General features: G+C 36.0%; 2 protein-coding genes across 2 annotated transcripts; one reads left to right on the forward strand and one right to left on the reverse strand.

The window, feature by feature from the left end:
• Positions 1–381: 381 nt before the first annotated feature.
• Positions 382–4135, reverse strand: LOC136412177 (major facilitator superfamily domain-containing protein 1-like). The gene is made up of 12 exons (XM_066395148.1): positions 3723–4135; positions 3464–3662; positions 3266–3416; positions 3087–3212; positions 2824–3029; positions 2567–2777; positions 2291–2504; positions 1356–1453; positions 1159–1271; positions 1001–1103; positions 680–788; positions 382–620 (listed from the first exon to the last, which is right to left on the reverse strand). The coding sequence occupies exons 2-12, from the start codon at positions 3597–3599 to the stop codon at positions 609–611; spliced, it is 1479 nt and encodes a 492-aa protein (XP_066251245.1). The 5' UTR covers positions 3600–3662; positions 3723–4135; the 3' UTR covers positions 382–608.
• A 175-nt stretch (positions 4136–4310) lies between these two features.
• Fbw5 (F-box and WD repeat domain containing 5) lies at positions 4311–7222 on the forward strand. Its single transcript, XM_066394957.1, has 8 exons — positions 4311–4863; positions 4934–5108; positions 5162–5328; positions 5383–5596; positions 5649–5915; positions 5963–6194; positions 6250–6462; positions 6643–7222. Exons 1-8 carry the CDS (start codon positions 4507–4509, stop codon positions 6914–6916), a joined length of 1899 nt encoding a protein of 632 aa, XP_066251054.1. The 5' UTR covers positions 4311–4506; the 3' UTR covers positions 6917–7222.
• Positions 7223–26622: the final 19400 nt, after the last annotated feature.

The following is a 26622-nucleotide window of genomic DNA, read 5'->3' on the forward strand; positions in this document are numbered from 1 at the left end:
ATTAAACACGTATAATTTTATTTAAAAAAAGGCATTTAATGCATTATTTTTGATGTTCAAATTTTTCACCCCTATCCACCTACCCCTAATAGCTTTTTGTTTTCAAATGGACAGGTGTAGGATATCAAGTGAAGGGTAGTTCAATAAGGAATACAACGGTATACTCAACTAAAATTAGATCTACAGTTTCCTTAAAGAAATAAAATTATTAGAGACAAAATAAAGTAATTCATTTTGAAACATTGCCACCTTGTATATTGAAAATGGTGTTTTTGACCGTGGGTCTATTAGCATGTCTTCATTATTTTGCAGACTACTATCGCTCCCTGAAATATCTCCTTGGTGATCTGTTACACTATGTATAATTAATAAAAATACAAATTGGTTCTGTAACAATTTATTTAAATAACATTTGCGACGTTATAAATAAAACAATCTCACATTGTATTATCATAGGTACTTGTAAAGAGGACTCACTAATAATCACCTTTCTCTTCGACATAGAAAAATATTTATATTCAGAGGGCTTAAAAATTACATACATTGTACATTTTGACCATTTTCCTATAATTATTGGAGGGTTAAAGCCGCTCATTGAGCTTCAATCATCAGTCTGGCGACTAGAAAAAAAATGTCAAAACGACATTGCAGACATCAAATCCATAAATTTAATGCTTACATTAATACCACCAATACTTCCTGAATTGTCCAATTCGTCCCTTGATGAATCGGTAAAAGATGGTGCTTCTTGCGCCGCCAACAACCGCTGCCTTTCCAGGATATTATCCCTAGAAAAGACGAGAATATCTTTGAGCTTTAAACTTTTAGTGTTTACGAGATACAACGAATAAGAAATAAGCTAAAAAAGTAAATAACTTGACATTCATTATACTTACTCCTGCATAAGTGGCAAAAATTTCAAACTTAAACTATTCCTAGTAAAAAATCGGTTTTTGATTTAACAGGAAACCCTGGAAAAATGACAAAAAACTTGACTTACAAAAGCATCTCTTGGCGTCTTCTTCTGCTGGAAGTAGTAAGGTTTAATATCCCTTGTTGGTGTTGGTCCAACAGTAAAAGAATTGAAGTGAATATGAAAGAGACTGAGAGAATCGAAGATATTACACAAATTCCCTCAAGTTAATTAAAGCAACTCACGTATGAGGCTGACGACGAAGAAATCAGTTAATGCTCTATAGCCATATCGGTCAATGATCCATCCGGTGAAAATGTTTACAAGGGCTAATCCCAAGTTTTGGATAGCTTGGCAACTGAGAAAATTAAGGAACTTATCAAAAATTTGCCTTAATCACGTCAGATTTTAACACTGAATTAGAAAACCAAGATCTACTTACACTCCATATGCAGTTCCCAGCTGGTATTCTGGTATGATTATGGCAACCAGAGGCCATAGGCCACTGGCGAGAACTGAGTAGGCAAGACCCAGTAAAATCTATGTAAAATTCAGAATTTAATTTAAAAAAATCTTATGTTCAAATTAACTGGAAAAAAATATAAGTGATCCAAGATATAGGAGAGGTAAGTCACTGGATTTCCATTACATATACAATTAAACAGTACTAAAGTGTGCATGTGATCCGTTTAAGACGAGAGTACTGAACAGGACCATAGCGAACTCATAAGAATTTAGCTATGTCTAAAGTATTTTAAAAAATAATGACGTCCTGTATATTAAATAGTTAAAAGTTTAGTTTATAGTCGATTATGCGCGCGCAATAAACACTCTCTATTCAAAATGAAATAAGTTCGACCCTGTAAAACGCCGTGGCCCTTTTGGAATATCGATCGCTGAGACAACACAATCGACCAAGGTAGGGATGACGCGTTAGATTTGTTTACATAGATATTTTATATTCGTAAGATCTATTATAGGTATGCTTTGGATTGCTGTAAATTAGTGACATGACAAAAAGGCCAGTGAGAAAGCCACAATAATTGTACAATTTTTTAAAAAGAAACTTCAATCAGTTAATAAACTAGCACTGCAGAAAGAGATGGGTAACACCATTTTATTTAAAAAGTAAAGTTTCAGTATAAATTGAAAACTTATGTACTTTAAACACGAGCAAAATCAGCGGCGTAGAAAATAGGTAAAATCACCTGTAACTCAAAAAGAATTACCTTATTGTATTTCTAAAGCAAAACCTCTGACAAGTTTCATTATGCATAGAAAAATTTCAAACTTCAGGGGGGACCTAAAGGGGGGGAAAACGCGGTAACAGACCATAGCTGCATAGTTAATTTGGGATTTAAAACTCTTTTTACTTACAATTCCAACGTACGGATTAACACTGAAAAACCCTAAAAGCATGTGGGCCACTGCTGTTAAAACTATGGATATCAGTATCCACAGCAGATTTAAACCGGCCTTGTCGATCAATAAACCGCTAAATGGGGAAGCAATTCCTGATGTGAGGTAAACGATACTGCTTATGTGGTCAGCATCTTCGTCGTCGATGTCGAATCTAGTTTCTAAAAACCCTCTAGGAAATACAAGCATATTTATTTTTTGCTGTTCATAAAACCCAGGATGTGAGACACTTACTGTGCAATGCTAACAAATGGGAATATTGCAGTATAATAAGTCACGCAAATGCATGTCACCAGCCAAAATGAGATTTTGAAATCTTTAACATCTATTAATTTCACTATTTCTGTATTTTGAGTGGCAGTTCTCATAGTGATGCGCTCAGCACGTTTATCCATGTAGCCCAATATCACCGAACAAGTCATGGAGAGAAGACAAGTGGTCGAGGCTGAAATGTGATTACTTTCTTGTGTCATTTTAATGTTAAAACTCACCTAATAGCAGGGCAAAGCCCAAAATACTGGTCCCACTGGAGTTACTTGAAAACCATTCATAAATGGGTTCCATTACCCAGAAATTTGCTGTACTGCCTAAACGACTAATGCTCATTTGAACCCCAAAAACCATATTCAATTCTTTGCCTTTAAACCACAACACTGCATAATTATTTTGAGCCACTGCTAATGACTCAGATCCCACCCTAAGAAAATGTTATTTTTCTTCCTCAAATTGCTCAAAGAATCCTGTTCCTACTTACCCAAACACAAACCTTCCCATAATCAACATCCAGTACTGGTTTAAATACACAGCAAAAGTAAATATAAGTTGACCAATTAACGTAAGACCCATGAACAAACTTGAGCCAGTTCTTATGCCAAAAACTCTTAAAGAAAATTTAATAATAATAAGAGAATAATTAAAAAATTGAAGTAAAACCTGTCAATGAGGAATCCACCAAAGAAGCACATAATTGTATTTGGCCATGAATATATTGAATATAAAATAGTATATTGAGTCTCGGTTATATTTAAATCTTTCTTAAAGTGATCTTGCAAAGCACCAGGGTTGTCATAACAAAAAGAAGATCCTAAACATTAATTTTTAATGAAAGAAATCAGGATTATTACAGCTTACCAAATCCCAACAAACACATAAAGATTAGAGCTATAAATCTATGGGCCTTCCCATTGGGATGGCAACATAAGAAGTATGCTCTGTTACAGCATGTCTCATCGCTTCTACCCTGTTCGTGGATTACTTCTCCTTCCATTGTTTTTTATACACAATTGCCCAGGAAATTCAACCAATTTTTGTGAATTTTTGTGATTTCTTTCTTTGGGTTTGCATTGCGAGTCATGTAAGTTTCCAAAGGAATTTCTAAATATTTACCTACCTGATTTGCTTAACCAACAAAAGGATCATTCATACTTCAATAATCTGTTTTCAATGCCTTTACAGTTCAGCTTTGGCACTTTGTAGTGATTTTTTTGTCCAAACTATCACAGAGTCTTTGTTCTTGCACCTCTGGTTTTTGAACTTTCACGTTAACTCGATTACTAATTCATAGGGTTCCAAGTTTTTATATTAAAACTTAATTACATGAGACTCTTATTATTATATTTTACTGTAACGCTATAACCTGTAGTGGAACATCTTGAAAATATTATTAGGAAAAATAATGTGTAAAAATTCAAATAAAAATATAGATAAACTTTTGTAAACATCAAAGTCATAAACAAAGGCAACTAACTTCCTGGACTAACGTCATATGCGATTTAACTGGAAGTTATACCCAGTGACGTCATGGTTAGTTGTGGACAGTGTATTTGAGGAAAAAAAAGTTTTTATTCATCATATTCTCTTAAGCGTCACCACAAAAATTCTTAAAATAACATTGAAAAACCGCCCAATATGAACTTTACACGACAAAAAACTTAAATGATTAATACCGACATCGACAAACATTATGACTTGACGTTTAGTGACGTCAAAAATTATAGGTTAAAATAAATCAGCTGCGATCTGTTGCGGAGCTCCTGTGGTTCCCACTGATTTAAAACAGCACTCAGTTTGCGGCACCCCCGATTCCCTCCTTGTAGTTTGCTTATATTTCCATACTTCACACTCAAATGGTCGTTATAGTATAGAAATTTCTGTTAATTAACCCGCCAAACAGTATGAATGAAGCTGAAGGCAGCCTCTGGTGCTATCTTCCTTATCCAGCGCTTTATAAGATATTCCAGCATCTCACCTACAAGGAATTACTCTCAGTAGGGAACGTTTGCAAGCACTGGCTACAAGCTAGCCGAAATGATCTGCTCTGGAGGGATTTATTTTACCGAGACTTTCTGGTTGATCGGTCAGTACCAGTTGCAGCAGGGAAGTCATGGTATGGGGAGTTCAAAAGACTTTGTTCAGAGATTCCGATTGTCCAAACTGAAACTTTATGCGAACACACTCATCAGGTCTTACATGTGAGCTTCTCACATAATGGGAAATACTTTTCTACTTGCTCGAAAGATGGGTATGTTTATGTAAGTATACTTCAATAGTTGAACCATATAAATTTAATTAAATCTTCTATTAATCAATGACGTCGATTAGGTTTGGAACTCGGGTTACCCAGCCTCGATTAAATATAGCAATAACATGAAAAAGTTCAAATGGAAGTATACCCAATATTCACAGTTTAACGAAACTGACACTTTGTTGTTAGTTTCTGGGGTGCATTTTGGCACAACTCACAGCACTTCTGGTGAAATTGCAGTCTTCAATTTGGGTAAAATTTGAGTTTATTCTCTTTCTCCTCACTGAATAAAAATTGGTCTGCAGATGGCTTTTACCTGCAGTGCCGTGTGGTTAATAAACCCTATGATATTTTTGGGACATGGTACAGTGACCAGTATCTTTTGTCTGGAGATCTTCATTGGTTAGCACATTTGGTCAGCAGCTCTCATTTATGGCTCAATCGAGCCTCTCAAGAGATTGATTCAGAGCTAGTATGTTTTGCAGTGGTTTCTGGGTTTATCAATAAAATGTATTGTTCATTTTAGGTTCCAATAACACACGCTTTGTTTAGATTTTACAATAAAAATGCTAGTTCTATTAGAGCTATAATGATTGCGAATTGTTTACCAAATTCAGAGAAAGTGAGTCTTGAAGAGGGGGAATATACAGGAGTTTCAGTGGATCAGGGGGTAATTTTTGAACATGGCAATCCAGTTAGCCACAGGGACATGGCAAATTTGCCAAGTTGTAGTAAATCAGGTATTATATTATTTAAGTTTTTTTTTTATCTTGTAGAAGAGACATTTTTTAGTATTAAATGAAATGCCCATAGTGAACCTCCCAAGAGGAAATGATGAATTTGCAAATCCTATTTGGTATAATTCGGAGTACAGGAAGGTTGAAATTGAACATGGTGAAGATTTGGGAGAGGATAGTGATTATGAAATGGATGATAACAATAAAGATGAAGGTTTTGATGACGATGATCATTCCACTTCTAGCGATGAAGTGGATGTTATGAATGACAAATATCTCATTTTCATCACTGGGAGCAAGACTTACACTCCCCATCAAATAGGTTGTGCATTAATAGAAAATTTCAGGATTGAAATACGAATTTTATAGGCTTTAAGCGAATAAAACCTTTTGTATTCCCAAAGAAAATGGATCCTGGTCCTACTTTAAAGGAGCGATTAATTCTCCAGGAACAAAGAAAAGAGCAGTTGCGCTCCTCAAGTCCTTCGCAAGACCCAGATTGGCTTGATTTCGATAAAGTTGCAGATAAATTTGATAAGGTTGATCATTTGATTGATCTACATGGACATATTGTTGGGATGGGTTTAAGTCCAGATCACAGGTATTAGTTTTTGTATGGAGAAATGGGCAAATTTGCTCAATTTTTGGTTGTTCAGGTATCTTTACGTCAACAGCAGATCTTGGCCTGAAAATTACGTGATAACTAATCCCTTGGATCCGCCTCCTATAGCTCAGGAGATTGACATTCACGTAATTGATTTGGTGACTCTTAAACCAGTGGGAACCATGTTGAGGGCCCACAAGGCTTACACTCCTAATAATGAGTGCTTTTTTATCTTTTTGGATGTTTGCAACGAATATGTCGCAAGGTAAGGAAAAATATATAAACGTCTATGGATTGCGGACGCACTGGTCTACTTACAGTACGATTTTACGTGACAAAACTATGAACTTCAGTGGTCATGTATATGCAATTTAATTTATTTTAAATTCTTTCGTTTTGTTAAATTATATTTTATCAATAATTTCTCTCGATATTAACAATTCAGTGGGGCTGAAGACAAACACGGCTACTTATGGGATCGTCATTACGGCGTCTGCTTGGCGAAATACCCACACCAAGATGTGGTCAATTCAGTAGCATTCAATCCGAAGGATCCGCAAATGTTGGTGACCACTTCCGACGACTTAAAAATCAAAATTTGGCGTTCCAGGGCGAGGGTCAAGGAGTTGGGGTTGGACTTGCAGGAATTCGCTGCTGAAGGTGTCGAATTGAGGAAAAGTGTTCTTCTACATTTTAAACCTTTCAAGGAAGTTTCTTAAGCTGTTTTTTTTTTGCATTGAGACTTGAATAAATGCGTTTGGTTTCATGTCAAGCAATGCTCAAATAGTCAGTCCCGATCGCTCATTGAATCTGTGTTTTTAAATTGGAAGATTTTCTAATAATTTCTGGGATATTATTTTCAGGAAATGTTCAATGTAGTTAAAGGGATTGTACAGTTCTTATTGATATTATAATTATGTAAATATTTTTCGAAGTAGCTCGTGTACAAACATTTAATTTATCTAGTGATCTGTTGTAATCATAAACTATTTATTCGATATAAATAAAGTGCTTTCGGACAAAATGTTGTGTAGTGTTATTTTTGCCTAATTTCCTTGTAACTTTGGCGAAAGCGAAATTAATGCTGAAATCCTTAATTCCCTAGTGATGTTCCCATTTGTGGGTTAAGTGCAAAAAATGAAAGGTACCTGTTTTCCAGAGATCGAAGCAAATACTTTAGTGTGGCTGCTAAAAAAGAGGTGGAGCCGTACGTGTGCACATTATCTAGTATAGTATAGATTCTTTAAGTAACTCAACCAACGTTTTTGGGTTTATCCAAGTTTGTTTTATTCGGGTTTACTCAAGGAGCTCAAAATCTTCAAGTCTGAGGTAAGTGGCATATGCTATCTAAGGTCTCAGGCTACTCTGAGCACGTGAAACGAGAGGACATTTTTTTGTTAACACTCCCATTTTTTCACTCTACTGGAACGACCTTGATTTGATTTTAAACCACTTACCAGTTTCGGGTTATGTGAAAAACTCATTGCAGAATCAAAATTCATTAAAAACAGTCCAAATGTCTCAAAAATACTTGGTAATTGTTCACTTTCCTTTTCAGTACCTACCTCAATTAATTCCCATTGAGCTGCAGTTTCGAGTTTTCATGTTAATTTTCTCGAAAATTCTAGATTTATTTACGCCAGTGGCGTAGCTCGTTGTTTTCAATTATCATGGATTTGCTGCGAGAAGCTGAAGAAGCTGCGAGAAGCTACTTCACCTCTTTTATGGTCGACCAAGGGTCTCAAAATCTTGAATTCTAGTGGGTTAACCAAGTATTGCTTTAGAGCTTCAAGCTCCTTTAAGTTACATAATCCCTAATCTTTTTTAATATTAATTTTGCGGATTATTTAAGACAGTGATTGAGGTCTCAAAATCTGTAGGTCTGTGCTAAATATTTACAAAATTCGCCTTCAAGTTTCAAGCTATTCAAGTGTCTAAATCGGAAACCTTGAAGGCTCAGGTTAAGTAACAATTGCAAAAATGTTTTTTCTTCTTTGTTCCATTCTTCTTAAGTAAAGATAAGTTCAATTTCCTTGGAAATCTCTGACAAAGCTGAACATTTGTCATTATGCTTGCGTCCCAAAATAATTCCTTGCATCACTATCCCTCTCGTACAAAATACCTGTAATAAGGTATCCCATTCTCATCTGTTCTTCTACTTTCATCGTCGATGTAATTAGTCGTAGGTTTTCTCACTTCATGTTATTTCAAAGAGTCTGTTTCGCCTTTTGAAACTTGCTTCACATTGGATTTAATTAGTGACTCCCACTGTATAAAGGGGCTTTATTTTAATTAAATTAATTAGATGAAAGTTGAGCTGAACAGACATAGTTTAATACCAGGGGTAATTATTCCGTTTTGCAACAAAACATTAAGAAAAATATGAAATCTCAGAAACCGTAGGAGATGTTGAGTTAAAACAAGCAAAAGCGAGCCAATTAGGCCACTTAAAGTCAAAACGAATTATCGCATAAAACGTGAAAAATCCTCCATCTCGACACGAAAACTTTGATCTGAATCGGGAGCTAAACGCTTTAATACATTGAGTAGCTCTATCCGCCATATTTAATGTTGCTGTTCGCGTTCAGCTGCGGGGGGATTAATTGAAAGCTCTAATTAATTCCTGAAATAACTTTTGCAATGGAGCCTTTAATTATCTGAGCGTCGAGCTTTTAAGTGTACTTCAAAAGTATGGAAAAACCTTTTATGTATCGGCATACACGTTAATGCGAATATGTTCCCTCTAATTGTTTGTTTTCTAAGCCCCATTTGCGCAGAGCTGATATATTTTATGAGCTTTCAGGAAGACGTAATTAAGTACCTTTTGGTATTGCAACAATGGGAAGAAAAAAATTATTTACAACAAATTACTTTAAGCGATAGTTTCTGCATAGTAACTCGTTTTAGTCAGGCTGCTACGCCTCTGGCTTTGCAAGACTTATATTGCATAATCCGTATATTATGCATGGTCCTTAAAGCTAATAAATTGTGTAAACCTCGTAAATAAACAGTACATATATACTTTTGTTAAAACCTGAACACTTGTCTTTTCACAACTTCGATTCTAATACTGTTTGGTACGTCTCTGGGTTTCATCAAGTAATCTAATTGCTATTTTGCTTGGTTTTAATATATGCCTAGATTTAACGAATACATCTGTGAACAGTGGCGTAGTTTGCTTCTGTCAAACTTGATACTTTTCTTAGGCTCACAAATTAATGACTTGTAATGTATGATGTTTAAAAATCAGTTTCGCACGCCTCTGTTTTTTATGAAACAAAGTGGTCATTTCTTTAAATATCACAGACGCTTAGATGTCATTCGGCAAGCATTGGCGTAGCAAACTTGTTTCAATTCGGTGATTTTTCTGAATAAGCAAGTATTGTAAATTTTTAAATTAATCGATAGAAATGCAAAATCAATCTGGGGTGCCTCTGATTTTCGGGGTCAATGCAAAAAGGATTAGTAAGTAATTTGCAATGATTACGATGTCGGCAGCGTAACTACTCACAGGTGAAAACCTACTTTTCTTAACTCTGAGTCCACAATACCCACCTTGCTGTTGGTTCCGGTTCTCCATTGGTCTGATGAGGCTTAATTTGTCAAAGGTGCGAGTCTCTCTTTGTAAAAAAGGACGCTTGATGCAAGATATTCCTGTTTTTAGCATGCCTTTATGTAATCAAACAAAAGACCGACTATCTCTCGTTAAAGCTGCCCTCTCTCCGGTTTTACTTATCTTCTCCTAAGCTGTGAAGCCGGCACCATTATTTTAAATAGAATTTATTGGGGACGTCGCTTTAACGAGGCGAAAATATGTTCAAATGATGGGATTAAATCTGACGAGGAATTTGATATTGTTTGTGTTCACTCAGGTACCAGCAGAGAAAATGTCCGACGATCTCATTAATAATGCACAAATTAAATGAATATAAATCGCACTTTACTCTTTGGAGTTTCGAGTGTCGAGTAACAGTTGAACAAACGTGTAAAATGGGAGGAAAAATTAAAAAAAAAAATCGATTTCGATTCAATGATGCACAGATCTGGTAGTTTCGAGAACGAAGGCATGCCGCTCTGATGTACTGAGTCTGGAAGCTCAAAATATTCTCTATAAACTTCCCATAAGGGGACGAAAAGCTGTAAAGATAGGGTAACACGCATTGTTTATTATTTTATGTAGATTTTCAATTTTTCTGGCAGTTCTGAGAAATGAGATGTGCCACTGTATTTTAATACGAATGCTCGAGAAATCACCCACAAAACTGAAGATTTGAAAGTAGAGTCATGGTCGTTTCGTGAGGAATGGAAAAGAAACAAAAAAACTAGGAAAAATTGAGTTTGCACGTCTATGTTTTTCTATGCTTAAGTGCAAAATTTTCGCAAAAAAGTCACTGGCCATTAAAAACTTACCAACTCTAAATTTCCCTCTTCCACCTGGTTTGTTGCCGGATTCTTACTATGCCCATGTTCTTACTCATTTCAAACGCATGTTTTTCAAATTACAGAGAGCATCACTTTACAACCAGTGGCGGATCTGTTGGTAAGTAAAACTACCGGAAATTCCCAGTATAATGGTGAGTAAACTTAGTCTTCCTCACATGCCTATCGGGATAATTGCCAATTAAACGAACAGTGGCGTAGAATCAACCCTCAAATTTGAAGATCGATTTGTTAGCAAAAGCAAAGCGCAGGGGCGGTCCAGCCTCACGGAAAGATAAATAATAAATATCCGTAATTGGATAAAAACAAGCCGGGGGCGGAATACCCCATTTTCCAGCATTCATGTCCGTCGTCTGGCCATCTTGTGCTTGACCGGGCCCTGCTGCTGGACCTGCTCGTTATACATACAATAAATATGGATTAATAGAGCCATTCGGTACGCAAACATCGTTATTTCAGCTAGATATCTCTTCAGGTGATTTTGCTGGAGACAGTGCCGTGCACCGTGCCAGAAAAGGGAAAACTTCTGTGATGACAAGATCAGAAAACCGTAATTTATTTCCACGAACGACTTCTTGAAAAGAATTGAGGATTAAGTATTAAAAACCTCCAAACCGAGTTTGTTCGACGATAAAATCTTATGTCGATGCCTTAAGCCCCGGGTCTATTACACTGTCACAAGACATACGTTTTTAGGGGTGCTAAGCCGGCAGAATAATTTCCTTTTATTGAGACTGCCAATATAAAGGGATTTGGGTTAATAGGAGGAATAAAATTGTCGCCCTCTGATGTACCGATATCTGATTGCCGAAGAGGGATATTTCGAATGGGATTTTGATACCAAGTACTGTAGCTGGGAGGTAATTGAGATTAAATTATATTATTGGCGTTGGTACCGATGCGAATAATTCCCATATCCTAAGAGGTATTTGGAATGCTTGAGACCACAATCATAGGTGTCTAATCCGAGAGAGATCCATTATGAAGTGCTTAATGCAGGTCAACACAAAGGTTGAAACCTTTACTTTCCCCAAAGTATTTTTAAGTGCTTTAATACAAGCCAAAATCCAATTTCTGAAGAATTTTATAGACCTTTTTACGTGCTTAACGCAAATCAATTTAGGGAAGTATGAAATTAAAAAATGTCATTTTTTACATGGTTTTCGTAGGGTCTTGAAGAGTTTAATTAAACGAAAATACAATTATAAAAACTGTCGAAAATGTTCTTTAAAAAATGTGAAACTTTGCCACCATGTATATCGAAAATTGTGCGTTTTTGACCATAGGTCAGTTAGCATGTTTTTATTATTTTGCAGAGTACTATCGTGTCTTGAAATACCTTCATGATGATATGTTATACCCTGTATATGTATGTATCTCGTCCTCTGCTTGCAAACCTAAGTGGTACTTTTGCTATTTATGAATTCATGTTGCACTTACCTATCTTCTTACCTGAAACGTAATAGTTTCTTTCCGGCTAAGCCAGTCTTCTGCAACTTAATATGGGCAATATGAATTTTATGTTTTTATTTCCTGGCTAGATATTTATTAGAACCAGTAAAATTGAGAAGATCCTGGCGAAATTGGGCTTGTTTGTGAATATGAGGCCATATCGTCTAGCATGCCCTATGCATACCTAAATAAAGGCCGAGCATTTAACCCCGCTACCCCTTTATATACCTTGATAAGGCTTTAGTATCATTCATCACAAAACTCACTTTAATTACGGCTTATTTGGATTACCAAACGAACCGACATTGTCAAGATAGTAATTCCTAATTATTTCATCAACATTGCCGGCTTGTTAATTTCGGTGTTTGGATGGTCATAATTAGCTCTAGTATTTGTTTTAATAAATCTAATTGGCATGACACTGTAATGCCAAATTAAATAACTTCGACTGTAGCGCTTAATGATGGCTTTATACGCCATATTATGGGTACTATTTAATTGATAATTGCCCGGAATAAATTTGAACTGGACGGGGTTAAATGCGTATAATGCGTTACAAATTCGCAAATAGTAATAAATGACACTTTGAATTATGTTATTCTACACCATACTTATAAATTTAAACACTTTTTTTCAAAATTAAATTAGGAATATGAAAATCTATGTCAAACCACCACAACTTCAAATATGAAAACTCCAACGCGTCTAAGAGGAAGTACCAATTTCGTAGGGATGTCGGTAATCAAGTGAGGAACTTCTCAATAATTTTTTTGAAAATGATTTAAAACTGGGCTTTTCGACTGTTCGTAAAAATCAAAATTATTTTCCAATTGTTTTCATTCGTTAAATAGTAAAATAGTAGCTGTGATAAAATGGTAAACGTCGAAAAACAGATTGCACTTGAGCTGCTCCTATGAACATATCACAGAAATTCCGTGAAGTGATCGGGAATGTGGTTAAAACTTACTGGAATTTGCCTGAGAACTGCAAATAAGACTCCATATTTTCTCTAGCCATCCTCTATTTCCCATTTATGGAGAATTTTCGTTAAATCCTCGAATGAAGTAGAATGTTTTGGAGCTTTCACAGGCATATCACGACACCATGAATTTAATTATGAAATTTAATGCTAGAAAAAAATACCGAGATTTTAGAAAAAATCACTCGTCGCATTTCGTTGGTCCATACTTTCATCAATTTTATTCATTTCGCCAATTCCTGAAATGGATTTATTAAAAAATTAAGCAGTGAAAATATTTAGAAAACGCGGTGAGGCCACGAACGACAATAATTATGACTTCTAAAACAGTTGAAAACTGTGCGAAAAACAAGTAAGCGCATGTGCAGCCTACTAAATGAATTTGGTGTTATTTATGAGAAAACTTCGGAAAAATGGGCACTTTTAGGAATGAAATTTTTCGCCGGAAATTTTGGTCAGTTAGTTCTGGTCAGTTCAGTTTATAGAGAAAATTCGATGTTTTCCGATCGTTTTGAAATCGTTATAATATCGGTAGTAGAAAAGCCTGCGAAAATTTAGGAAATTGAATTTTAAATTTGCTCCACAATTTAAAGGTTCATCCGGGCTCGTCAATCTTTGGCAGGATTAATTGCTCGCATATTGAGAACTTATGTGATATTTTTCAGAGTTTTTTGCTACTCAAATTCCGGAAATGTAGGGCGAATTGTAAAAAATCATAGAATTAACCTTAGTTTCATGAATTTTTCACAATTTTATGTTGCCACCTACGCAATTCATTTAAATATCCAAATATAGTCCAGAATATGCCCGTTCCAGAAACATTTCATTCTGTTTTCTATGGCTTTAAATAACGAAGTTATTCGGGTCGAAAGTAGAGCATGCACGAGCAAAATTTCCAACTTTTCGTTATTTTTTTGTATATTCTCTATTCGAACCGATTTCAGCCGAGTCCAAAGCTGTAGGACACTACGCTACTGATTTAATGCGAACTCATAACTTGAAAATTTCTTCACATTCCCCTACATTTCCAAAAACATTTTTAAGAAGATAGAGGCGTGCTGATTTTCCAATTTGTATCATTATTGCATCTAGTCAGTGAACGCTGCTAATTTTTGAACTCGAGGTACAAGGAATCTACATCACTGAAAGTAAGTGGGAAATGCAAAGTATCTATAGGAATAGATGAGAAAACAGTGAGCTCTCTGTAAATCCTCCAGTGGCGGTACTATTTTTTTTATTTTGGGCTATTCAAAACGCAATTTTTCTCCAGTTTTTTTACACTTTAGAAATTTGCAACTTATGAAAAATTATACCTACGCTAATGAAAGTAGGTGGGGAATATAGAATATCTATAAGAGTATATGGAAATAAATGTTCAGCTCTTTAATCTTCTCCCAGTGGTGTTACTACTGTTTCGAAGGGTATATGGAAACAAATATGTGGCTCCCTAGTGGTTTTCCAGTGGCGGTATTAAATTAATCAATCTTGGCCGTTAAAAACAACATTTTTTTTTGAGAATTTCATCCAGACGTCAAATTTGATGTCCCAATAATTTAATATTAGTTTTTACTCGTTTCTCTGGACCGATCACTGGTGAATTAAGCGGTAACTTGCACTAATGCAATTATCGCGATAATTCCTCTGGTTGCCGTACTAATAATAACAAATCGAAGTATTTCAAACTTGCTGTCATATTCTTCCAAGATGTGATTCATCTAATTCTCTTTCCAATTAACTCAGCCAGTTTCAACAGAAAAACATTCGTGCACCAGGTGCACTCGTGCTCGTTTTCAATTTAATTTGCATTTGTGCAAACTTCTCAAAAATTATCGATAATTTAGTTGCACATATTATTCCCGCTAATTTTCAGGTATTAAGCTTGGTCACTTCTGAATAATATAAAGTATCTATAGGTGTCTAGTAGTGGTACCGTTTTTTTATTCTTCAACGAAATTCAAAATGAACTCTAGCGGTAAACTGTTATAATAAAATCATAATTACGGGGAAATTCTGCGAATTTGGGGGCAAATAAAACAAAAAAGCTAAAATTTACCATACGTTTATTTAATAAAATTCCGAGCAAATATTCCGTAGAATATTTAAGTATTCAAGCGAGACAAGTGTTCCCGGCGAAAATTAGATTTTGTACGAATTTAGTGCATTTATGTGACGTGAACATTTTGTGGCTTTTATCCGTAATCTGGTTTATTTAAGAGACAAGAAGCAAATTAGGGGTTGATCAGAGAACATTTAAGACGACAGATAGGGCTGCCAGGGCGAATTTAAACATCGACAATTCGAAGGGGCGGTATGGCCTAACGAGGCTGATTGGATCCGCTTCAATCGGTTTAGATTGAACAGCGGAAGGGAGGAGAAAGCAGTTTTATTTCAATGATACCTGGTGATTTTCGATGTCGAACTTGTATGGATAGCTTAATCAGCCCTATTATTCGATCCTCCTCGGAAAAACTCAATGCATTTCCATGAGTAAAGGGAGTCATACATGGTATTGCATCGCCAGCAGCGGTTCGCTAACAGGGATGAAATTAGTTCAATAAGAAGCAGTCCACGCGTCGCTGTTATTACTATTATGAGAATTCAATTTGCATGCTGACAGGTACGTGTCTTCCCCTGTAGAAAACCCTCAAGTTTTGAGTTTAATGAACATCGAGGTCTCTAATGGAAAACTACTTTGAAGGGTTCAAAAAATCCGAAATTCCTCTCTTTTTGTGTTTACAATATTAGGGCCAAATTTCTATGCTTCTGCTATAAACAACACTTGACCATTATCCCTTCAAGTGAGTCCAGTGGCGTATACGCAACTGTGATGCAGCATTTCGTATTATATTCTTGATTTCTTAGGCCCGCCCCTGACCCTGGAAAATTTAAATGTCCAGGTCTAAATAATGTACCTTTTTGAGGACCTGAGCAAACTTCCACTTGCCGATATACAATTGACTCTTCTCGTTATTCCGAATCGCCCATTTCGTCCACTTGCTTATGCCCATAAGCACTTATTCCGTTCAAGGACCCTGAGTTGGAAAGTTAAACTTTGCTTCCGATATCGAGAATTCTGGAAGGTTTTGTATGATGAAAATGCTCGGGAATGATTCAAAGAAGCTGGGAATGTGCCAGAAAGTACCAATTTCTGAGAGGGCATAACTTAATTGGTTCAAATTGATACACATTAGTTCTACAAGCTCTTGTACTTTACCATATAATCATCTAAATATAAAGAATATAAAAAGAATGGAAAAAAAAATCAGGTCTCTGATGGTTCTCCAGTGGGCGTACTCATTTTTCAAATTCTTTCAGAACACAACATGTTTGGTCAAACCTGAAGGGGTACACTCAAAAATTTCTAACTTTTAAGAAAACTACATCTACGGCAATGAGATTGGGTAGACAATATGGAGGTTTATGGGAGTCAATGGGAAAAAATATTCAGCTCTCCATTGACGGGACCAATTTACAAATAATTCGAGGAATGATGAAATTTGCATTTTGAGTAATTTCCTCAACTTGTATCATGATTGAGCATCGATAACTTAATACAAGATATATCCCCACGTACTCCCCTCTGCACAACTCAAACTACTTAATACGTGACTATTCCAATCATGACGTAAAGTTCGACAATCACAAGCAAAACTCGGGTCCTACTCTCCCGTCAGTTCAAAAAAGTCGTGTTCCCACGTACCTTGAGCTTATCATTCTCTTGGCACTATACTGAAACCTTATCTCTCAATTTTAAAGTGCCATTTATTAGAGATTCTGCTCTATACATGAAATTCTAATATGTTTCTAATTGTGTCAGCGGGCTGACGCAATATAAATCACTAAACTTTGACCAGAAAAGCAATATAGGCCTGTTTAGACTGACACAAAGCTTAAGAGCGATGCCTCTAATATTTCGGCCTTTTGGCTTGCTCAAGATTAATGACCAACTGCTCAAACAATATTGTTTGGGTAGAAATTTCCGGAGAACTACTAATTTAAATTTTGAATTATTAATTATGGTGTAGATGTTTTTAATGACATCAACTTTAGGTAATTGATTTTTGGTTAAATGGTGGAAGAACAGGGCATAATCCAGTTCTAAAAGTTATCAGATGCGAGTAAATCCTGACGATTTCCGGAGACAAAAAGGAAATTCGTCGATGCGGTTTTTCGGCATCGGCCATTATTAAACGCTTTGCAAGCAGGAAAATCGGCGTAACTCCCGATAGTTGGTGAAATCTTCTTGTTATATGAGCTCAACAATGTGGAGGAACTGTGGAATTGTCGAAAAAAGGAAACAAATGACCCTGAAGGTTTTCGTAGGGAGGAGTCGGCCCATGATTGAATCTAAATTATCTCGTGGAAAACGACGCGATATCCATTTTATTTGTTGCACTTTTTCCATGGTTTTACCCTAAAAAGGATCATCTGAGGATCGCCCTATATAGGCCCTCCGTAGATCTAAGAAGTTTCTTAATGAATGAAAAGGAAAAAGGAAATTCTTAACGAATGGACAGGAATAGAGATATTATTCATATCTCAAATATTCATTTTCTTTCTAGAGTTGTACGTGCAATTCAAGACATCTAAGGTTTTCAGTTTTTATCCCTTTTTAAAATCCTTTCAGTACAGCATCAGAGATAGTTTCATAATTTTTTTCCAAAATGAAACTGGTTCTCCTTGAGTTTCGACATCGTTGGAAACCCAAGCGATACGACACTGCTTTTTTGAGAAGACAGACTCAGAAAGCTCTGTATACACAATCAAATTTTGGACCCCAAAATCTGTAAAAAATCAGTGGTACAACTTGATTTTATTTATCTTATATTTTATTATTATAAGAGGAATTTTCAAAAAGTTTGCTCCAAAAATGGTCAACGATTGACAGAGCCAAAACCATTGTGCATTGAAATTTAGTGGCACTTCACGCCTACTTAGTTTTGTACTTAGTTCAAGGCGGAACTATAAGCCCCGCCCTTCCAATGAAAGCTTATGACGTTGTTACGTCAAATCTTGCGCAATTTTATCGATCGGAGAACGCTGTTCTTTTTTGAAAAAGCTTTACCCCTTGCCTAATGAAATGTATGTCTCACCGTCTTCCTAAGTATGTCACGCCTATTTAGATTTGCGATTAGTTCAATGTAGAACTATAAGGTCCGCCCCTTCAGCGAGAGCCTATGGCGTTGATTCGTCAGTTCCTGCGCAGTTCTATCTATCGGGAGAAGCCCTTCCCCCATTGTTCATTGTCCAAGCTCTACCTACTGTCCATTACATTTGAGTCAAAATTTGAACCTTGATTATTTAGTGGGACTAAAGGATAGAAACGAAAATAAATTTTGCTTTCCGGAAATTCGCAACATAAAGTGGGAATTTGGGCAACTTTAGCAATCGAGCAATGCGCATTCCAAAATTCTTAATGCAAGTATGTAGAATATAATCAAACGTGAAAGCGGAGTTACAATTATCTGAGCGTTTAACTACCCCTTCATCACTGTGCAATGGCCGTTCTTCAGATATATTTAGAGCCGAGTAATTTAGCCGGCTCGTACAGTCATTCCGAATATGTTAAAACATTTCTAGTAAATTTAACCAATATCATTTATACGGATTAAGCGGGGATATAGTTGAATAAAGAGAATGCACACAATTCGGGTAAAGTGATTTGGAACGAAGTCGTTCAAAGTTTGATAATAAATTTCGCCTCTAAATTGAATCCCTTAGTATCCGATTGTGAACGTTTCTTTACGCCCTGAAGTTTATTTGGGCCTCCGGGTATTGTTAAGCAAAAGCAAATTTTTGAAAATTTGCTTATTATAAGCCTGTTGTTACCAGCAAATTGCACCGGAAAATCCTCTAGCAAAGGAATCTGCATATGTCTGTTTCGAATCTATCTTAAAAGCCTCAAATAGGTCACTGTCCCTCTTTAATTAGCGTTAATTGGCGGCTGTAATTACTATTACAACAGCGCTCTAAAATGAGTTTAGAGAATCCCTATCCATGTTGCATTGTTCGACTCTCCTCCCTTAGAATTTATAATCTCCTTATGATTCCACTCCTGTGTCGATTTTCGAAAATTTTGACTTGCTGGTTTTTAATCTGATCGACTGATTTGGATTCAATACATTAAAGGGAGTCTGTATCTCAAAAACTAAAAATGATATTACAGTTTTTAATCCGGACGATCAATTTAAACTATTGTTTAAGAAAATTGTTCCACAGGTTCCCGAGATAATGACGGTTAAAGATTGAAAAATATAGAGGTAATAAATAGGTATCTCCTTTCTCAAAATTACTTATGATATGCCACCGCACTTCTGCTAACAGCTTAAATTCTGTTGATGATTTTTGGCAAATTGCGGATTGCAGTTAATCAAAAGATAAAGATTGAGGAATGGACACCTTCAGAATTTTTGAAAGATTTTTTTGAGAAAGTTTTATTTTTCAAAATTATGTCATGAATAATGAGCACCTAAACAACTTTCAGTAAATCTAAACCCTAAAAATTAAAAAAATTACACACATTTGCGATGCGCCACTGTACTTCTGTATAATAAAAGCTTAATAAGTATTGATGATTTTTGAACATGATGTGTTGAATTAAAATGGACATAGTCTGAATTGATTTAAAAAAATGGCAACCTACACAGTGGGTAGAAAATCATTAAATACTTGTAATTTTAAATTCAAATGTATGGTAACTCAATTCAAATAAAAAAAAAATAAGGAAGTCCCTAAAATGTGTGTTTAGTTATTAATAAACTTTTAAATGTGAAAATAAATGCTTTCAGAATTTTCAGAAACATGTGAAATACTTTTTTGGTTACATAAATTGAGGTCTTGTAGCATTCAAAATACAGCGTAAGGAAATTTCAAAACAGTGGAAATAATATTCCAAAAAACTCTTTAAAATCTCAAGAACGTACAACTTTATCTCAGGAGCTGAAAGAGATATTACAACCCGTTTAAGAAAGGCTTAACATTAACATTTGCTAAAATTAATTGATATTGGATTGTTTTCTCTTCTTAATTTAAAGCTAGCTGGAGATTTTTGCTAGAGGCTAGGACAAGGTCAGCTTGATATTTTAAAGGATGAGAACTGAACCTGTGACTCCCCCCTACATCACCTTAAGTGTTAGTATATCAATTACCCACCTCGTATAGGACCTTCAAACGGCAAAAATGCCCTTCCGCGGTATAAATATTAATTAAAACAGTATATTTAAGCAGCGTCATTTTATCAAACGTCACCGGGGGGTGTAATAAAAATTAGTCCAACAAAAACGGCACACATTCCATTCTATGATTCGAGACTGCTGAACACGGCCCAGTGGACCAACAAAGTCTGACAAAACGAGATAAAAGTCCGCACAACCCCTTTACGAGGCCATAATAATTAATAACGCTGGCGTATGTCAGTATACACGAGACATTAAATCATATAATGTTTATATATGGGACGGCTGCTAATAGGGCTACGTGATACAACTGCATTTCCCTGATTTCATTTATTTTCCTGCATCTCGTTGAGTTATTATTTTGCTGCATTTGCTCGGCTTTAACACAGAAAAAATGAAAATTTGGATGAGAAAAACTATCACGACAATGGTCAACGCTGATTGGTCTAAATAAGCTCCGCCTCCCTTAACGTGAGTATAAGTAGCATCGCTGCCGCTTTCAACAGTCAGTCTGCGGATGCGTTCGATGGACTAAATGTCTTTGGTTGCTTTTTCCCAAAATTACAGAAGAGCATCTTTACGATAATTGAAGTTTACATAAACATGAGGCTCCGCATCAAATTGAATATCACTTTTTATTATTTCAGTATCAATTGCGGGGAAAGGACACAAATGGAGAATAGGTAAAACTTTTACTAGGGGCAATTTTTCCCTGCGGCATATATATCTGTCCGTTCCCCGGTGCGCGTTAATAATGTAGACGTCCAGCTCGGCTTGACTTGATGGTTTCAAGAAAATGAACTTCTCAATTTTTATGTAGTGCTCTTTAATATTTCAGGAGATGCCGGACCACGCCCGTCTATTGCTTGATCGGCTCTGGCCATCGATTATGCATATGAAACCGCCAAAGGAGCACATAAAATGTAATTAGGCTTGTGCGGTAATAAGACTTGAAAATGCACTCAAAGTAAGCTAAATTAAGACCCTTCAAAGGAAGGAATTTGTTTTAGTACGTACTAACCCTAAATAAGCTGATTTAAACACTTAAACCCCCCTTAGAGAAAAGGGCCATGTCCTGTGACTGAAGTAAATTATCTCAATTAAGTTGAGTTAAGCACCTGAAAGACCTTATTCATTGATTTTGATATTAGCTGGAATAAGCTGAATTAAGCACCAAAAAAAGTCCCCTTGAAAGTTGGTTTTGGCCTCTGTTCTAATTTCAAATAAGTTGATTCAAGATCGTGATAAAACGTTTTGGAAAACTAAATTTTCATCAATGGATAACTTGGACTTTTGAAATTTGATTTTTCGTGAATTTAGCACTTGAAAAAATTCTTTAGGAAGTGAAGTTTTGTGTTGTGTGTCGTACTATACATATACCTAATAAGACCGTTTAGGAAATGAAAATATTGCCCTCTGTGAAGAACCCAAAATAAAAAAATTGGTGCCATCAGCTTTCTCTTTCCCCTATTAACACATCACTCAATAAGTGTCCGGACTGACACATATATGACACCACTGTCCACAGACCTATATGATTTGTGTCAAAATTTCATGACGTGACAATTAGTTTACAGGTTTCAGTGGTTTTGGTCACCCCATTTTTGTGATTTTCAAAACAATGAATAAAAAAGAATTTCATGCGTTGATTAAACATTGTTTTTTGATGGGAAAAAATACTGTTGAAGCCAAACAGTGGCTTGATCTGCACCAGGGAAATCAACTATTATTAACTGATATGCTTAATTTAAACGCGGTCGTACAAACACCGATGATGCTGAACGCTCTGGTCGCTCAAAATTGGCAGTTGTTCTGGAAAACATTAAAAAAATCGTAAAATGGAGTTGTGTGAGATAGCTGACATCATAAAGATATCAAAAGGTAGTGTTTTTGCAATTTTACACGAACATTTGAGCATGCATAAGTTGCTTTTGAAGTGAATGCCGCGTTGGTTCATGCCGGACCAAAAACCACAACGCGTCGATGATTCAGAGCGCTGTTTGGAGCTGTTCAAGCGAGATAAAAAAGGATTCCTTGCGCCGATGTGTGACAATGGATGAAACACAGATTCACTACTATACACCCCAATGAAAAAGATCGTCAGCTGAGTGGACAGCAGCCGGTGAAAGTCGTTTAAAACGACTAAAAACTCAAAAGTCAGCTGGCAAAGTTAGGGCACCTGTATTTTGGGACGTGCATGGTATTTTATCCATTGACTATCTTGAGGAAGGTAAAACTACCAATAGCGAATATTATATGACATTATTGGATCGATTGAATGTCGAAATCAAGAAAAACGGCCTAATATGGAAAAGAAAAAAAGTGCTGTTCCATCAAGACAATGCCTCGTGCCACAAGTCGATGAAAACGATGGTTAAATTGAATGAATTGCGCTTCGAATTGCTTCCTCGCCCACAGTACTCTCCAGATTTAGCCCTCAGCGACTACTGACTTTTTGCAGGCATTAACAAAATGCTCTGCAAAAAGTGATTGCCGATACTGAGACTTATATGAGAGCAAAGGCAAATCGTTCTTCCAAAAAGGCATCGAAAAGTTAGAGCGTTGAAATGAATGTATCATTCTTGAAGGAGGGTATGTTGAGGAATATAGTCAAATTGAAAAAAAAATATATTTAGAAGAATTTCTAAAAGAAAAGTACTAGTTAGACCTGAGATTTATTGAGTGACGTGTTATAGGTACTTTATACTCTATTTACGGAGATGCAATTTTCTTAAATTGGTTATTTTTTAATGTTATTAACTATTTTTTAAACGAAAAATTGGTAACGCCACTGGAAGATCATTAAAGAGCTGAATATGTTTTTCACCTACCTTCTTTGGTATACTTTTCCTTAAGTTATAAATTTCTAAACTGTAAAAAAAACAAAGCTACAAGAAAATTGTGTGGGGAGAAACCCAAAATAAAAAAAAACAGTATCACAGCTGAAAGAGGTCCTTGCAGCGGCATTAAGTTGTGAATACTTTTCCATATACTCCTACAGTTACTTTACATTGATGCAAAACCTATTAATTTGGGGTTTTCCAAAAAATGAGAAGAACTCCTAAGGGATTTCTGTTAAGATAACTGAGGACTTCGTATGAGAAATGGAAGGTTCGCCAATTTTAAGAGCTTCCAAAAATATTTTGTAGGCGTTTTATGAATTTGAATTCTTTTCAAATTGGTTTTGAATAGCTTCGCGAAACACTTTGTCCTGAAGAGCTCGGTCTAATCTAGATTATAATTTTAGGTTGGCCCACTTAATTCTTCGTTATTTTTTGTAAATTCGGCTCACTCGAAATTAAATTTAGTCCGACTAATGACTTTTTGTTACATTCGCACATGATACGTTTTAAAATTGAATTTTCGAAAAATAATTAAAACCTCCCTCTCTCTGGAGCTTAACGCATATTAGAGCAAAAAATTGGTGCCTCTATGTAAAATATGAGAATTTAGAGTGCATTTATTGCGCTCTATTGATTTTCGGGCCAATTATTATTTTTAATTAATAATAACAATAATTGGTCTGATACGGGCTGCATACTTTTGATATTTTATTCCGATTTTAATTTTGTATTGAGCAATGAAATTTTCAACGGGGATTTTTCCTTTTATACATACAAATTGCGTTGAATTTTTTCAGTTCCAACACACTTTTCAGGCCAAATAGACCCCTTTTGGGGACAAATTTAATATTACAGATTTATCCGTGTTTACTTGTGCACTAATCTATTTTCGGGTACGTAATAATTGGAGTCAAACCTCTATCTAAAGCCCTACCGTATCCGATTCCTAATTAATCAATAAATTACACACCTTCTGGTTACACCCGGGCACTTTAATTAGGATATAACTTTGATTTATTATGTATGCTGAAAACACAATTTAATGATTAAAATTTAATTACCGTTATCTGCTCTTACTTTGCACAACTTCTCGTGTATCCCGTCATTTTGACATCTTTCGAGCCTCAAACATGCCTCCGAAAATAACGATTTTACTTAATTATTCTAGCGATTATAAAGTTTCAGTTCGGATAATATGGAGTAGTAACGAAACCATTAGAGACAAATTACTGGGAACATCGATGCTGGCGAATTCAACTAGCCCTAATTACGAACGTATGGGGGAAGGGTGGAGAAAAGGGCGCAGATAGAATTAGAGGCTCACGGCACGCACAGCTCTAATCTTTCACTAACGAGACGTTCATTTATGCGATAGCGGGAATTGCCGAAACAACTTCCATGAAAATTAGGAAGGAACGAAACGTCTTGATTGGGAGGAATCTTCTAAAACTAAAAATTTTGTTTCTTCGAGCTAATTTTCCTGTACCCTTCAACATCAGAAATCCAACAGATACGAGACATCTCTTCTTATACTTTAGAGTTTCTGATAATCCGGTTTTCTGAGGCTCTGTCAACTCAAATTTCTAATTGTACAATAAAGCTCTCAGGTCTGAGTCAGGGACAATAAAAAGCTCCGGTCTCTCCTTTTCCGAGGCTCTAGAAAAGGCTCATACACTTGGGAAAAATGATTTTTTGATATCTTCGAAATTTTGTAATATTGGATTTTTTTTTTCGGACATTTTTTATTGCAGAAAAATGAAAAAAAAGAGAGAGAAAAAATAATCTGGGTATTCACAATTTCTCCAAGTTCTGAGCCTCTATAGCCTTCGTGTCAAATTAAATTATTTTTAGATCATCCTTAACTGCAGTCAGAACCAAACTATGCCAATGACAATATTTTTACAACCCATGAATGTTTCTTTAAATCAGAAAATTTCTAAATTGATTCATTAATTTTTGACCGATCTTGGCAACTTACGTCTCTGGAAACAATTTGGAAAAATCCTCATACCCTTTGGAACCACACTACGCCTATGACTTTTATATAGTTCTGTAGCTCATAACTATCTTTAGATCGCGTCATGTTCAAATTAATTCATGAATAAGCAGCGGCATGGTAGACAAGTGTTCTTGCAAATGAAATCTATACATAAAGCTCTCAACAAAAAAGTCTTTACTGCCTTTGTAGCCACGCAACTGTCTCTTTAAATCGCGAAATTTCTAAATAAAATCATGGGTAAGTAGCGGCGTGCCAACTATAAATCTTGAAAACAAATCCGTGGAAGAAATATAACAATTTTATGTTCCTTCTGGTAAAATTCTCACTGGCTTTCTAACTCACTTTGGTAAAATCACACATTTTTGTTCCACTTTTAACACCCTCTTTGATTAATCTTGACGATATTGTCCCAGCTTAACTTACTGCTAAATGACAACCTCGCCTTACTCTTTTGTTAAACCAAAATGGTTCGACTAGCCCGTAAGTGCGACAAAGACGACACTATTCCTAGGGTTGCTAATGGTGAGAATCGATGTTGCCGCGTCATATAATTCATACATTGATAATATGATTTTTCTAGGGAAGCCGATTTGTTGAAAACGGTATGTGGCCCCTTGATGTGGGGTCGTTATTTTGCAGGGCTATGCAATTCACCCTTTTGCTGTGTATATCTCTCCTTTTTTTTCTCATCCTCTACTCTCAAAAGTTTTTAGGTCTCTATAAATTCATTTTGCACTTACTTTTCAAGGGCTGAAGAGTTAGTAAAGAAGATTTTGGAGTGCTTGTACAAGTTCTGGTGTATACAGGATGACGAAAATTTTGTGATATTTAAATGTACAGGGTTTGAAATCGGGAGCGACGAGGGTTTTTAGCTAGTTCAGGTTATTTTGGTGATGTTCGGGGATGTAGGCGAATCTAATGGAGTAATTGCTGGAGTAACAGTTTGAGTGTGGAAAATAATTCCATTAACTTTTCCCATGGAACGGATGAATAATGTGACCGAAACCTAATTAAATCAAACATTTCCCGAAGTGCAGCTGGCACCAGGGAAAGCCAATCCGTCACGTGCATGTCTGGAAATTTTTAACTTCCATTGGAAAATTTATGGGTCCATTTAATGTCGCCGAAAGCCTTTCACCGTGTGGCGAGCGTAATATCCGTCGAGATAGGGCGTCCCGTAATTAACGTAATTCAGGAATGATGACTAATGACGAAGGAATATATCATTGGCGCATTGAAACGAAAACCTTGTTTCGCCACGGTCCTCTCTATTATATAATATATAAGACATCATCTTGCAATTTACACTCCGCAACAGCTGAAAGGGTGGTCCCGATGCCTGAATTAGTGCTGATTGCGTTCTTGTGTTTTTTGCCTAATGGCCCATTATTGCTGGATATTCGCGCAAAAAGGTTTCCACATTCAGCTAATACCTGAACTTTCAACTCGGATACTATCGATGGAAAAGCGAAGGGCTGTTTTTCATATGATGACTAGTTCTGGTCACAGGGGATTTGAGGGGTAGGATCTCGATTTT

The sequence above is a fragment of the Euwallacea similis genome, chromosome 11, assembly GCF_039881205.1.
Source record: "Euwallacea similis isolate ESF13 chromosome 11, ESF131.1, whole genome shotgun sequence".
NCBI classification, from domain to species: domain Eukaryota; kingdom Metazoa; phylum Arthropoda; class Insecta; order Coleoptera; family Curculionidae; genus Euwallacea; species Euwallacea similis.